This window comes from Telopea speciosissima, chromosome 5 (genome assembly GCF_018873765.1).
Source record: "Telopea speciosissima isolate NSW1024214 ecotype Mountain lineage chromosome 5, Tspe_v1, whole genome shotgun sequence".
NCBI classification, from domain to species: Eukaryota; Viridiplantae; Streptophyta; class Magnoliopsida; order Proteales; family Proteaceae; genus Telopea; species Telopea speciosissima.
This window is the reverse complement of record NC_057920.1, coordinates 11,299,923-11,314,198: the sequence shown is the minus strand read 5'-3', so window position 1 is coordinate 11,314,198 and position 14,276 is coordinate 11,299,923. Positions and strand designations below refer to the sequence as shown.

The window sequence follows — 14,276 nt, the reverse complement described above, 5'->3', positions numbered from 1 at the left end:
CCGTAACGGAAGGGTTTTTCTTAGGTCACAAAACTGACCAACGCCGTTTAATTCTATACAAAAGTGTCGTCGGTCATCGCGAATTCCGTTAAATAAGACGGAGTGGGAGAAACTTGAGAAAACGATGGCCACGGTGTCATGCGCCTTGACATGTGGACCCGTGCAAACCCTTTCCTTCCTGACATGTGGATCCGTGCATTCAAACCGTATGCCACCTAGGGCTGTCTAACTCGGACCTGGATCCTCTTTAGCGCACATCCGACGACTTGGGCTCCCTCGGACACGCACCTGGATCATCTCCAGTGCGCATTCGACGGCTGGGGGCACCACGACACGCAACTCAAGTGCCTCCAGCCGTCGGATATGGACCCGTGCATACAAACCCTTTCCTCCCTGACATGTGGACCTGTGCATACAAATTGTATGGCACCTAGGGTTGTCAACCTCGGACCTGGATCTTTTCTGGTGCTAGCCCCTTCAGTGCGCATACGACGGTTGGTGACAACTAGGCACGCACCTGGAGAGGATCTCTTTCCCCCTAGTCATTTTGGAGTTCAGATCTGCTACCCACATGAGGATGGGTGGGGACAGACTTGAACCCTCCATGGGGGTATGAGACCTGCCTCTAAGGTGTGGGACCCACGCCCCATGGAGGGGTCAGATCTGTCCCCAATCGTACCCATGTGGGTAGTTGATCCGGATTCTTCATTTCGGTGGGGTATCATTTGTTTTTAGCAATGTAAGGCTCTACAACGTCATTACATCGTATAGTTAAATCGGATCTCATAGGTTAGACATGGATATGTTTTGTATTTGATCCGTCATTGTAGGTTCGTATCAAGAACAAGTTAATTGGTCTTTAAATAAGTTAATTGGGTTCTAAATGGACCATAAACTAGTTGATCAAGCTATAAACAGCCTAATCGTGCTATAAAACGGGTTGTAAACAGATGCTCTCGGTCGGTCCTGATTGGGCACCCATCGGTTTACAACCAAGCATTGTGAACGCCCCCAATAATAAACGGTCTAGGGCTCAACATCAGACCATTTACTAACTGGTCAGTCCAATTTCGGCCTTTAATCTATCAGTTCCAATTGGGCTTATTGATGCGGGTCAACTTTTGACACCCCTATTGGCACCCCTACCTAAGGGTGTCAATAAGTTACCAGGAACCAAATACCGAATCTGGATCCTGACCGAAAAACCTAAACCGATCCGGACCTAATTTAATATGGTCAAGTCCTGGATCTGAAAATATCTTTATAATTTGGTTCGGTTTGGATCCGGATCTATCCACTAAACCGATGGATCTAACCGAATACCCACCTTAAAGGTTAACTTAAGACCCTAATAGTTTATTAGGTTTAGAGTTTTAATGGTTTAAAGACTCTAAGTTGACGGTTAACCTTTAGTGCTTTAAGGCTTTAAACTCACTTACTCCTTAGTCCTTACGTCTTACTAAATATAGATTTATTCACGATCACGACTTCTTCTGTAACTCTTCAATTCTTCACCTCTTTCTCTTTACCGCTTCATCTTCTTTGTCTCTAGCAGTGTTGCAGCGGCTTCATAGTCGATTCTCCATCTTCAATTGCCTTGCAATTTCAACCTCCATGCAAGTTGAAGTTCATCTCTCTCTAAGCTTCTTCTGTGCTCATGAGTCCTGAACAAACACAATGAAGGCCGTCGAACTCGTGGGATCATCCTTCCAGTTCTCCGTTTCCTCTCCTCCATTGTTCTTATTGCATTGTTCCAACTTCCAAGGCAAGCAAAGGCTACAACGCTGTGTAGTGAAGGTATAGTAGTAATAATCTCTCTCGATCTCTGTCTCCATGAGTTTTTTTTTTTTAATATAGTAACCAGATGTAGTAACCATATAACAACCGAATTGTAATCGAACCAAACCAATCCGAAACTTGGTCTGGATTTGAATCCACTGCCACTGCTTGGAACCAAACTGGATCCAAACCGAATACCCGATTCAGCACCGAATTGACACCCTTAGCCCTACCATGTTCTCATTTGTTGGGCGTGGGAGATTCCATTCCATGGTGCCCTTGCCCAATAGAGAGACTCACGTAGCGCTATGCCTAGGATTAACTCACTCTGTGCTACCATTTATGACTGATAAATAATTGCCATTTTAATAAAGAAGAAGAGCTAACCAGTGAGATTTTCTCCTGCTTATTGTGGCATTCATGGCAAAGCTGACATGTCAATGTCATGCCTAGTGTTAGTTAGGTTTTGTTACCTACTACTTGTTCCATGGTTTGAGCCAAGAAAAAGATGATGTTAGGTCAACTAAATTAAGATGCTGATCGCAAGAAATTATTGCAATGTTTCAATTCCATTTAACACATGAATAAAAAATTCAACCAGTTTATATCTTCTAAGATTGGATCAATTTTGACATAGGAATCTGCAACCTAATGCACAAAAGTATCATATTACCAGTATAAATAAAATCTATTGAGATGCTGAGAATTATAGAGTTATATCTCACATCGGTTTGTTCAACTCCTTAGTAGCCATCTTATAGATGGCTACTAGAGAAGTGTTATGTGTTTATTTTGAATTCTTGTACCCGTTTCAAAGTTTGTCTGTTCCGATATCTTTTGGTGGCGACTCGAAGGAGAAATTTTGTGAGGTTTGTGATGGTAGTGGTGGTCTTGGAGCCCATCACTGATCTTGTATGCATGGAGGAGTATTTCCTTTTTTAATTGTCTTGTTGTGTAAGCAAGAGAGAGGGGGGAAAAAAGGTGGGATTTTGGCATTTTTTCGTGTTTAGGTTTTCGGGGGAGAAATCTTGTTACAAGCTTTGAGTGTTCTAGAAGGATCTCCATTGTATTTTACTTTCATCATATAGTGAATCATTTTCAGCTTCGCCTGTGGATCTGGATGTAGCACATTTAATTGGTGTGTGAACCACATCAAAACTCTGTGTCATCCTTGTTTAAATCTGTTTTGTTTTTTCATGTTTCTTGGTGTTTGCATTAACAAGGAACCATCTCCACTTAAAGTTTTAAGGTTTTGGGTTAGACTATCCAATGTAGTATCAAAGTCCAGGTCTGTTTTTTGTCCATCCTAAGTTATTTGTTCAGGTGTATGTAGAGCTAGATATGCCAAAACTACACATGAAGAGAAGTGCTGATCAAATGTTGGGAATCATGGAGTCATAGTCTCGCACTGGTTTGTTCAAGTCCTTAGTGCCATCTTATGCTTGAGTAATCTCCACTTAATGCCTTAAATTGGGTTGGACACTCCAACAAAATCTAGCTTTGAGATGAAGTGGGGTGGATTAAACCTGTAAGATCAATCTACAAATCCATCCTTTAGGCACTTAAATTTGTGATGAGTCTTCACCCCAGAATATGTTAAGACTCATTGGAGTTATTGTTGAGATTTTGGTGTCTTGACTTCTGATGATGGACTGCTGTGTGGAGCCTCCGTGAGGTTTTTGGGTATTTCGGTAAATTTCCTGTATAGGGTTTTCGCTATAAATCTGTAGCGAGGGTTCTTTCTCTGTATTGAAAATCTGAGAGAGGTGTGAGGAATGAACGACTATAACCCTATTCTCCATTGATAGTGAAACAGATCTCATCCCACTGTGGACGTAGGCAACCTTGCCGAACCATGTAAATCTTTGTGAGCATTGTGTGATTGTGTTTGCGATTTTCATTCTTATCTGCATCGTGTTAGGTTTAACAGTTACACCCACTTATTTATCACCAGTGTTTGCTTAATACATTGCTATTCAAAACTGCATAAGAAGACACCCAATCTATAGTGAGATGGGACACAGCATTGGTCCTAGTACTTGAAAGAAAAACTGATGAAGAAAGCAAAATTAAGCTCAACATTCACACACAAACACACAAGCAAAAGAAGATCAAAGATCTCTAAGCTGTCGAAGATTCATCGGTGTTATGTAACGACTGTCTCCATCCACCAGTTGCTTAGCGACAATCAGGTTGGCAGCCTCGCTCGGATGGTAAGGATCCCAAAACACATGCTTGTAACGATCTGTGCACAAAGTGGATTGAGGCCCACATGGAATGATCCCTTGGTACTGGCCTCCATTGCCACAACAAGCCTTACTTGCTGTTACAAATCCTGCATTATCCCCACAATTCACATTATATCCTTTCAATGAAAAGGCATTCCATGATATTGGTTACCAAGCTTTAAAGTTAATTTGATTATGTCAAAATGCCCAAATTGCTAACACAAATGGGTAGTACTTAGCAAGGGCTGGCACTTACCATATTTTCTGTAATTTGTGATCACCTCCATCACCAACGCATACACATTTGCTAAGACAAATGTGGATCCAGGGAGTTTGTCATTCAGTTCCTTAACCAAAATCTTCAATCGGCCATTATATTGAACAGCAAGCGTGTTGGCTAAGTCGACACATTGATCTTCGCTAAGCTGATTTATTGTCTTTTGATAGGGAATGCAGCCTATAGGACCTACATTCCCGACGACAAATTTTCGAGCATCCAAGGCATAGAGTCTCTGAAATGAACACATATTATCACTTACATAAACATGAGCACCAAATGATTTGTTGGGAGTGATTAAATGTACTTACAGTTAACTGACTCCTTAGATGAGTTATGAGGTCATTGATGAAAGCATCAGGGCTCTCAGATATTCTTGTTCCAATGGAGAGAACTGGGAGAAGATAGTTGTTGAGGAAATCATTTGATCCAACTGTGATTGAGAAGATAGACTCCTTTCTTAAATAGTCTTTTGCTTTTGATGGACCTAATAAATTATCCAATTGCTTCCTTGTGATATTGAAATAATCAATCTGGATATCCATTGAAAGCCTGTTAACCTATAAAACAGAGACATCCCTTAGTTGAAGTTTTCCTGAAAAACTGTATTTGGGTTTGATTTTTCATTTGCATAGCTTATGGTTAACATGAGAAAGTAGGGTTGAAGGGGGGTTAATTACAAATATCCTCCCAGTTTGGTTCATTATTCCTCCACCACCTGATGCATAATTCACTCCATTCAGTATAGCTTTGCCAGTAGCATTTGGGGCCAAAAAAGGAACAGCATACTTGGGTTGTCCCAAAAACTCCCCTGTCAATAAGAAAAATACACTATCATGGAACACCTTTACATGGTTTAATGTTTATACTAAGAGAGAAAGAGGGAGAGAGAGATTACCTACAAGGTCTCCAATGGTCCTTCCATTGGTGTACCGGCCGGTCGGGTTTCCCCCAGAAGCCTTAAAATCGATGCCATTGGGTGGGCTATTTGCCTTAGACAAGGTCTGGAAATAGTTGTTGTTTCCAGCATCAACTAGAGAATCTCCAAAAATGAAAGAAGCCCCTAAACCAGAACCAGCTCCACTAATTGAAGGCAAGGTAATGAAGAAGAGCAAGATCAAAACCAGTGTATAAGAGTAGGAAATATTCATGGCCATGGGTTTTCTAACTTCTTAAATGAAAGAAGTTTAGAACACCATGGCAGAAACCATAACCTGTAATAAATTTATAGGCAATCATCCTCCTAAGAACCAAGGAAAAAAAAGAAAAGAAAAGAAAAGAAAAATGGATGAAACTTGCAATATTGGTATTAATGGAGTTTGGATAATTGGAAATTTTCAAGTGGTAGTTCATCAGCTGTAGGTGCCATGGACTGGTGACACCTACCTTTGTTTCAAGGAAGTCCTTCAAAGTTCAAACAAGGGTGTGGTGCCTGAGTTTATCACATGTAATTGTAACCAATAAATTAAGCAAAATTTAGGTGGGAAACTTGGGTGTTTATGGTTGGGAAGTTGCATCAAAACATCAATTCTGGAACTTTACAATCCAGTTTATATTCATAGGTGAAGAGAATCCCACCGCTCGGATCCTATAAATGATCTACTCTTTATATACCAATGTTTGAACTACCTTTTTCACTGTTCCAAGGGTCCCTTCAGATCGCCAGAATCCATAACAAAGTGAAGAGATTTGTTGGTTGGGAAAAAACTCGGTTATATACTCAATATATTCAAGGGTTCTTCAATGCGTCACTGGGTAAGACCGTAAGAGTTTCTGTAGAAAGGGTCAGGGTCAGGGTCAGGGTCAGGGTATGGGTTATCCATCCAAACACAGATCCGGACCATTTATCTCGATTATGACAAAAAAACAAATCCAAGAAAGAGACGCCAAAAGGGATACTTTTCTGTTTTAAAGGCTCAGTTTGATTTCATGTGAAATTTTTAGGACTAGGTTTCCCTGGCCACCACCATCCTCAGATTCACAAATTAATCCCTCGTAGGTTTTAGTATGTTGTTCTCAGGAAAAACCATCTGATACCCCTTGCACACATCTGAACCCGTCAATCTTGGTCCAAATTTTTATGGGAAAAGGGTTCTTTGAGCCGCTAGGGAAGAGTACACTAACACTCTCGCTCCATCTCTCTCCTATTTAAATGAAATGACCTCGTTGTCCTCCTATGTACGAAACCATTCTATCACACCTCATAGGTGTGTTCCTCTATGTCGTTTGTTCAGAGAACCTTCTCCCAAATTTTATTTCTTTTTGAAAAAATTTTCAATATTTTGTTTGTAGGAAGAAAAAGGTAAAAGTTTTTATGCACAGCCGTGTATATACACAACCTGCATTAAATGCAGTCAAAAGTAGTCAAAAATGACGTAAAAAACCCCTTGTTCCCTTTTTTTGATGGCATTGATGGGAGAATCCCCCGTGTACGAATGCCTTCCCCGAAGAAAAATATGAGTCACCCTCAAGCAAGAACAGGAATGGAAACCTTTTGACTCACTTTCTTATTATTCAAGGGATTCTTATTATTTACCCTTGAGCATTGGGCAAGAGGCACATTCATTGACTGCTATTTTTCGCTAACCAACCTGTTTACCTTGTCAAATGGTTACATGTCAAATTTCAGTCCCAAATTCAATCAAATATCAGTAAGTTCATATACCCTCCTGGCCCTCCTGTAATCTTATATTTTCAAAATTTATTTTACCACTTGACAAACTCCATTTAAACTGATACTTGATTTATAGGCAAGAAAGCTTATGTTCTACCTGTCCACAAAATTTGGGTTCATCCAATTTGCACTTAATAACACACACACAGCGAGAGATAGAACCACCCATTGGCCAAACACATGACAATAAGTTGGGGGAGAAAAAGGGTTCCTAGTACCTCTATGGATGTTCCACAAAATCATTCATGTCTTAAGTTGCAAATTAAAATTCACTTAAGCTGCGTTTGATATGCATTCTAAACGCAGCCTAAAAGTCTTCAGAGTTCACATTGCATGCATAAAGGAAAGTTGGTCACTGCTGTATAAGAGACATCATGTATTTCAGTATGCACAAAAAGTTTCAGAGTCTCTCCACAGTCCATACCAGGATTTTAGGAATCGGAATCGACTACGATCTCAACCGATAACAATCCAGATTGCTCCATATCTAGGAATCGGAATCGACTACGATCTCAACCGATAACAATCCAGATTGCTCCATATCGATCTGGATCGAACTGTTTTACCCATCTTTCGTACTGATCCACTGATACGGAATCGAACAGGAATCAGGATAGGTGGTCTTTCAGAGTCTCTCCACAGTCCATACCAGGATTTTAGGAATCGGAATCGACTACGATCTCAACCGATAACGATCCAGATTGCTCCATATCGATCTGGATCGAACTGTTTTACCCATCTTTCGTACTGATTCACTGATACGGAATCGAACAGGAATCAGGATAGGGGGACCACCGATACCAATTGAATCGGGTGATTCCTCCAATCCGCAACCAATTCCTAAAACCATGCACCACAGAGTGAACTTCCCAACTTTAGTGTAAAATGGTAACAAAGTACGTAGGCCACTCCATTTACACCTGGAGACTTAGAAATAATCATTCCTTTTTACTATATGAGAATGATCTTAAACCACAAGTCAAGTTTTTCTACATATTTTTAAAATAAAAAAAAAAAAAACCAGATCTTCAACCACAAGTTCTACCATCCCCTATTTATTAAAAGAAACCATAGCAGTTTGGTTGCATCACTTATTTTTCTCTAGGTGTTATTGTAACATGCAATGGATTAAATTTGATGGAGGTGAGCCCGAATGTGTCGACGTCCTCTTCCTCCGATTCTTTGAGTTTCCACTCAAACTCCTGCACAAATCTACCAATAGCTGTGCAAGCAATCAACATTGCCTGCAGAGCACCTGCACACACTCTCTTACCTCCTCCAAATGCCATTGTCTTGTACAAATCTGTTGGATCATACTTGCTATCAAGAAACCTCTCAGGCTTCCACTTTTCAGGCTCATCCCATTGTCTCCTATCCATGTTACACCCATAGAGGTTGATTGCAATCTGTTCATGTTTCATTATTAAGACCAATAGTGATGAAACCACAAGGTACAAAAAAATAAATAAAAAGAGCAACAAGTTTTTCATGCAAAGAGCATTTCACCTGAGTTCCAGCAGGGATGTGAAACCCTCCAAGTCTGGTATCTTCATGTACATATCGTATGGGAACAATAGGAGCCGGACTGTACTTTCTCAGTGTTTCATGGAAAACAGCATTTAAAAATGGTAATTGCGACAAATGTTCCTCAGTAACTTCATTAGATCCACAAATTTTTTGAATCTCCCGATAGAGATAATCCTATACAATCAAAGAAGGATTCAGAATGTACTGCAACAATGAAAAAAAAGAAAAGAGAAATAAAACTTCTATAGAGAAAACCACCTGACTATCTGCATCTTTGGCAAGTTCATAGAGGGCCCATTCTGCTGCAACCATAGTTGTATCCGAAGACTCAATAATTACTTCCCATAACAACATCATTAGTTGTTTCTCTGTAAGTGTTTTTGCTTCTGATAACAGGTAGTCAAGATAGCAGTTCATTTCCTGTTTAAAAATCATGCAAGTTACAATGACAATTAAACTGAAGAAGATTGGAATGTTTTTGTTTCATATCAAGATTCACATACTGTCCATCCAGATGTAGTAGAAGAAAAAACCGTACCTGTCCCAGAGCAACCCGTTTCTTCTGCTCCTCAATAAGGGCCTTCATCACTGCTGCTCTACGTGCATCCATTCTCTTGATTTTTGTTTCCACACTCTTATTAGGAATCCATCTAAGATATGGGAAGAAGTCCCTCCAATCCACCTCAATTGCACCCATCATTGGATCATGCACCAACACCTAAAAGACCTCCACTGTAAGTATATGGGATATATATAGGCTATTTCACTCCCTCTAATAAATATGAGGTTACTCTTAAAAGATTAAAAGGAAAAGAAGAAAGAAAAAAACCTCAAAAATCTCCTCTCGTGACAGTCTCATACCAAGATCCTCAACATAAATGGAGGATTCCACATCCATACCCAAAGCCTGAAAATAGCATTACCATTCCATATTTCATACCCAAGCCAACTTTATTTTCAATATAAAACATCTGAAAAGTATCACAAGAATGAAGCAACTCACTTCTTTCAATGATAATCCAAAGAGTTCATCTCTGAATATATTTCTAAAGTTTACAGCTTGATGAGGATTGTTGTTGGCATGAGCACGGAAGCGGTTCAATGCATTCTTTATCATAATGTCTCTGTGAGAACGGTGTCGCTTCTGAACAGACAAAATAACTATTTGGGTCAATCAAACCCCAAAGTACAGACACTAGAAGAGGTGGGAGGGAGGTAGAGAGGTTTCACTTAATAGGTGTATACTAGTTCTTTATTGAAGTTAAGAAGTTTCAACTAGCAAACCTGAGCATTTGCTCCCAAGACACTTGTGAGTACATGCCGCTTCACCGTCTTGTGGAAATCATCATAATCACTTGTGGCAACCATACATTTATCATAGGTGAGTATCTTCAATGCATTTGAAAGCTTCCTTGTGGAGATGGATGAGAAATTTGTCACCATGGCCTGCAAAAGCCACACAGGTTGGGCAGAAAATATTAGATCACTATAATTAGAGATAAATACCAAGATTCATCCAAGAAGGTCTACATTTCCAAAGTGATCATATAAAATGATGTGGAGGATCCAGAGAAATGAAATAAGAAATTTGGTACACACAGCCAATAAAAATTTGGTATAAATATGGTATACAGTGAAGACTGAAGATAGTAAATAGTTGGGGTTTGCCAATGCAAGGGACGAAAACTAGGCAATGTACGGCGAGTTACAACTATACCAGCCTGGCCCGGTTAAATTTTACTTAACCCCAGCCTGCACAACATAATCTGAAACATGCATGAGAGACATGGATTTTTATAAAGCCACCAGTAGGGTGTAGCTAGGGCTGAATTCAAGCTCAATTTTGAACCAAATTGAGCCAGGTTGGGTGGGCTCAGGCTCAATTATTTTCAAAATTTATTAATTCTCCAACCCAAGCCCACCCGACTTGCACCCCCAGCCACCATGCAAGGTCCTACTATTTTTCAAGCACCATAATGTCCCATAACCAAATAAGTCACACCATACCATATATATATCTATATATTTGAGGCACCATGAGGCAACACTGTATCTTAACCTTCTCTACCATCTTTAATTGATTTTAAACCCAACTCTATTAAGTATTGATAAACCTTAATTGCAACACCATAAGAAGAATGCAAGTCCCTTAATAATTTGACAAGGTAGCTAATTGATATATCAACCCCTTGTCACACATTAGTACCTTCACCCCCACCCACCCAAAAACAAATATGTAACACATGAACACATTGAAAAATTACATTACAAATTTTTTTTTATCACAGGTACCATAAGTTCCACGTAGATTAAGGTTTGGAGAGAGAGGGGGCAAATATTTCCTCTTCAGCCTTGCCATGTATAATAAAGTATACTCAATAGATGATATATATGAAGCTTGAGTGGCTGAAGAGAGGAGGTGATTTATTTTATTTTTTTGGGTGGGGGCTGAACTCACACCCTCCCCCGCCACCCCCCCCCCCCCCCCCCAAAAAAAAAAAATAACAGTTACATCATATATGATATTACAAGTAACAAGTCACTTTTGTTTTGTGATTATTCATGTTATTTTTAAATATGATATATACACATAGAGGCAATTTGCCACTTCACGGTCCCAGCTAGATAAGGTTGTCTTAACAGCCCACATCATTCAGCCATATTATACTATCGTGTATTCTATAAGTACCATGTGGTGGGAATAGCCATTAAAGGGCATCCTCCTACCTTTGTCTGACATAAATGAAGTCTACGCTCTACACTAGCTTTTCTTTCTCCCTCCTTGATGTATTAAGCCTACAAAACAATTAAGAACCTTTAGGAGAGAGGGTTTCCCACACCAACAGTGTTGGGGGGATCTCCTACCCTACAAGGATTTTAAAAATTGATCCAACCGATACGGATCTGAATCAGCAAAGGCTGATCCTGATTCTCCTTGATCCAGCTCAGGTCGATCCTGTATGTAAAAACCCTAGATGCCTGGAATATGCCAATTCCAAGGCCGATTCCAATCTTATCCGAATCCCAATCCCAATCCTGGATTTTTAAGTCCAATCCCGGTGTGAGAAATGATTCATCTAGTAAAGGACCCACATGGTCAAGACTCAGAATGTGAAAGGGCATGGGAAAGCATCCCCACACTATCAGTGTGAGAATCTTTTTGCCAACCTTTTGATATAGACAAAAACCTAGTAAAGGGTGTGGGACACATCTTTGGTCGAAACAAAGCAACCAGTTCTCAACTTTATTGTAGAGTAAGTAACTAGAAAAAGAGTATAGAGCACTTAAACAGAGGTGTGAACTCTTTTTCTTAACAAATAACCAACCAGGACAAAACGATTCTCATGCCACACTACCACCTTAATTTATTATTATGAATCAAGCATTAGCACAGAATCGAAGCCTATAGCCACCAGCTCAATGTTCAGAAGAGTTATTTTGGAGGTCTCCAGAAACTGAATTGGTGAAGAAATTCAGATTATCATTCTATCATTAGAGAGAGTCCGGCCGGGCTCTGAGCCTTAGTTCAGGCTATGCTCCTTCTGGTTCAAGGAAGAATCACAGAAAAGTGGTTGAAGTGGAAGCAGAGAGCTTTTCATCAAGGAAAAAAATCATAAAAAGCAGTTCAAGTTCGAAATTCCTATGAAATCTGGAAGCAGACATCCCTGCTGAAGACGCTTTTATAAAATATAAACCCATTCAAAATGCCTTTTTCAAATAGATATTTTGTAGATCAATTACAAACAGAGATAAAACCAATCAGGAGACTCAGGACATTACCTTCACGAACCAGAAGGAGCATAGCCTGAACTAAGGCTCTGATCCTTGAATTTTGCTGTGTCCAGAAGCTTGGGATAATATTGTAGTCTGCGACTGTGAAATCCCAGTAAGGTTTCCCCCTTTCCAGCGATTCTGATCCCCACTCTTTTCACCCAAATGCGATAAACCTAAAGAAAACCCTAACATCACAAGAATCTTGACTGTACCATGCACCTCCATGAAAGTTCTTGCGATGCAACCAAAACCTACGTGCTTGTCGGTTTGGACTCAGGCTCAAAACAAGGAAACAAGGAACGACAAGCGACACAAAAGAATACAATATCCCGAGTACATAAGGAGACCAGACATTGGCTGGGTCACCGTCGGAACTCGGCACTGACAAGTAACAACAAAAACTCAACGGGTCCCACTCTCTATCACCATCAGTGTCACAGTCACTGAATCACTAACCCCCATTCCTTGTTTCGTCCTCAAGCAGACGATAATGGCAGTAGCAGAATAAGATAAGGCCTGAGGAATAGCGTCGAATCCCCTCGAGAAAACATGGAAATGGGACCAAATTCATAGAGGGCGAAAAGAAAAAAGAATCTTAACTCTGCAGAATTGATAAAAAGGGAGAGATTTATTGGGTACCTCTTTGGCAACATCTGCAGAATTGATAACAACCATCTTCGAGGCTCCGGTCTTAATCGAGTAAATCGATCCATAAATCTCAGCCCACTTAGCGAACGTCTGGTGTGGCTTTTTCTCCTTCAGCTGCAGCAAATTCCCGATCAAAGGCACCCCTGGAACCTCTGCATGCAAGGATTCCCCAAAAACATCTACTCAGACAATCTCCAAACAAGAATAGAGATGAAAGAAAGAAAGAAAAAAAAAAAAAAAAAATTAACCCAGTACCAGGCGGAGATGGCTTTAAGGGAGAAGGGCAGTTCTTATGAAAGAGAAATCTTCCGATGTAGAATAGAACGGTTAACAAAGCCACTGCAATAGTCGCATAAACCATCGCTAGGGAGATTGAGATTGCCTGTACTACTGCCATGCCGGAACACTCTGATTCTCTCAACTCTGTAGTGTTCTGTGCTTACTTATGCGGTTATGCCCTTATTATATATCTGGGTTTTGCCATATATCTATAACAGGAAATCTCCATGGGAAGAAAAGGCAAGTAACGCATTTGAAAATTAAAGATTCCAGACTTTATCACTTCCAGAAAATGGACTACCGTCACAACACAGAATAGACAGGTGGTGATCTGTTCTTAGGCTCTGATATTTCGTATTTGTTCAAAAGCAATCATTTGCCATTCCTGTAATGGCGTTTTTGGTTGTAAAATAAAATTCCACTAAGGGATTCAGAGTGTGACAGAAGGACTTCCAACTATACCCATTACAGATTTATTTTTTTTAGGTAAACCCATTACAGATTTACATAAGATGAATTTCTATCCACAATTTGAGATCTTCCCCTAAAAAAAAATTTGGTTGCTGTAATTGAGGTGATATTAACTGGATTCTTGAGATAGCTTTGTCTACTCTCACTTTCCTATTTTATATATGGGGTGATGTTCTCTGTATCGCAGCGTAGTCTGTGCCCAGGCACATGGAGGTGGGCGTAATGACCACCCTATCCCCTATACAGGCTGTCTAATGGCTGGGCACAGGCTACGATGCGGCACAGAGAACATTCTCCGTAGATATTTTTTCTTTTCTTGGATAGTAAAAGTTCTATTTATTTATGGGGAAAGAGAACTCCACCTGGTTGCACCAGATACGTCGTCCTACGGCCTGACACAGGGGTGTTCAAAATGATCGCCACACCCCTAGAATAATGGAAATGATCAAGCCTATGTCCGGGCGTAGGGCGGCATATCTGGTATAACTGGTGCAACCGGGTGATATTCTTTCTCCCTTATTTGTACGTCACGGGCGTAAAACATTTAGTTACAAATATCCCATAACTAAGGAGTGAAAATAAGCAAACTAATCTTCCACACTAAAGTACAAAGCTTTCC

General features: G+C 40.2%; 2 protein-coding genes across 2 annotated transcripts; both read right to left on the bottom strand.

The window, feature by feature from the left end:
* Positions 1-3,838: 3,838 nt before the first annotated feature.
* Positions 3,839-5,497, bottom strand: LOC122661161 (GDSL esterase/lipase At2g23540). The gene is made up of 5 exons (XM_043856491.1): positions 5,183-5,497; positions 4,965-5,095; positions 4,596-4,844; positions 4,264-4,519; positions 3,839-4,114 (listed from the first exon to the last, which is right to left on the bottom strand). The coding sequence occupies exons 1-5, from the start codon at positions 5,439-5,441 to the stop codon at positions 3,891-3,893; spliced, it is 1,119 nt and encodes a 372-aa protein (XP_043712426.1). The 5' UTR covers positions 5,442-5,497; the 3' UTR covers positions 3,839-3,890.
* Positions 5,498-7,985: 2,488 nt separating this feature from the next.
* Positions 7,986-13,304, bottom strand: LOC122662774 (ent-kaurene oxidase, chloroplastic). Its single transcript, XM_043858491.1, has 9 exons — positions 13,163-13,304; positions 12,899-13,089; positions 9,770-9,931; positions 9,489-9,629; positions 9,315-9,392; positions 9,024-9,203; positions 8,744-8,905; positions 8,465-8,659; positions 7,986-8,364 (listed from the first exon to the last, which is right to left on the bottom strand). Exons 1-9 carry the CDS (start codon positions 13,302-13,304, stop codon positions 8,050-8,052), a joined length of 1,566 nt encoding a protein of 521 aa, XP_043714426.1. The 3' UTR covers positions 7,986-8,049.
* Between the last annotated feature and the right edge of the window lie 972 nt (positions 13,305-14,276).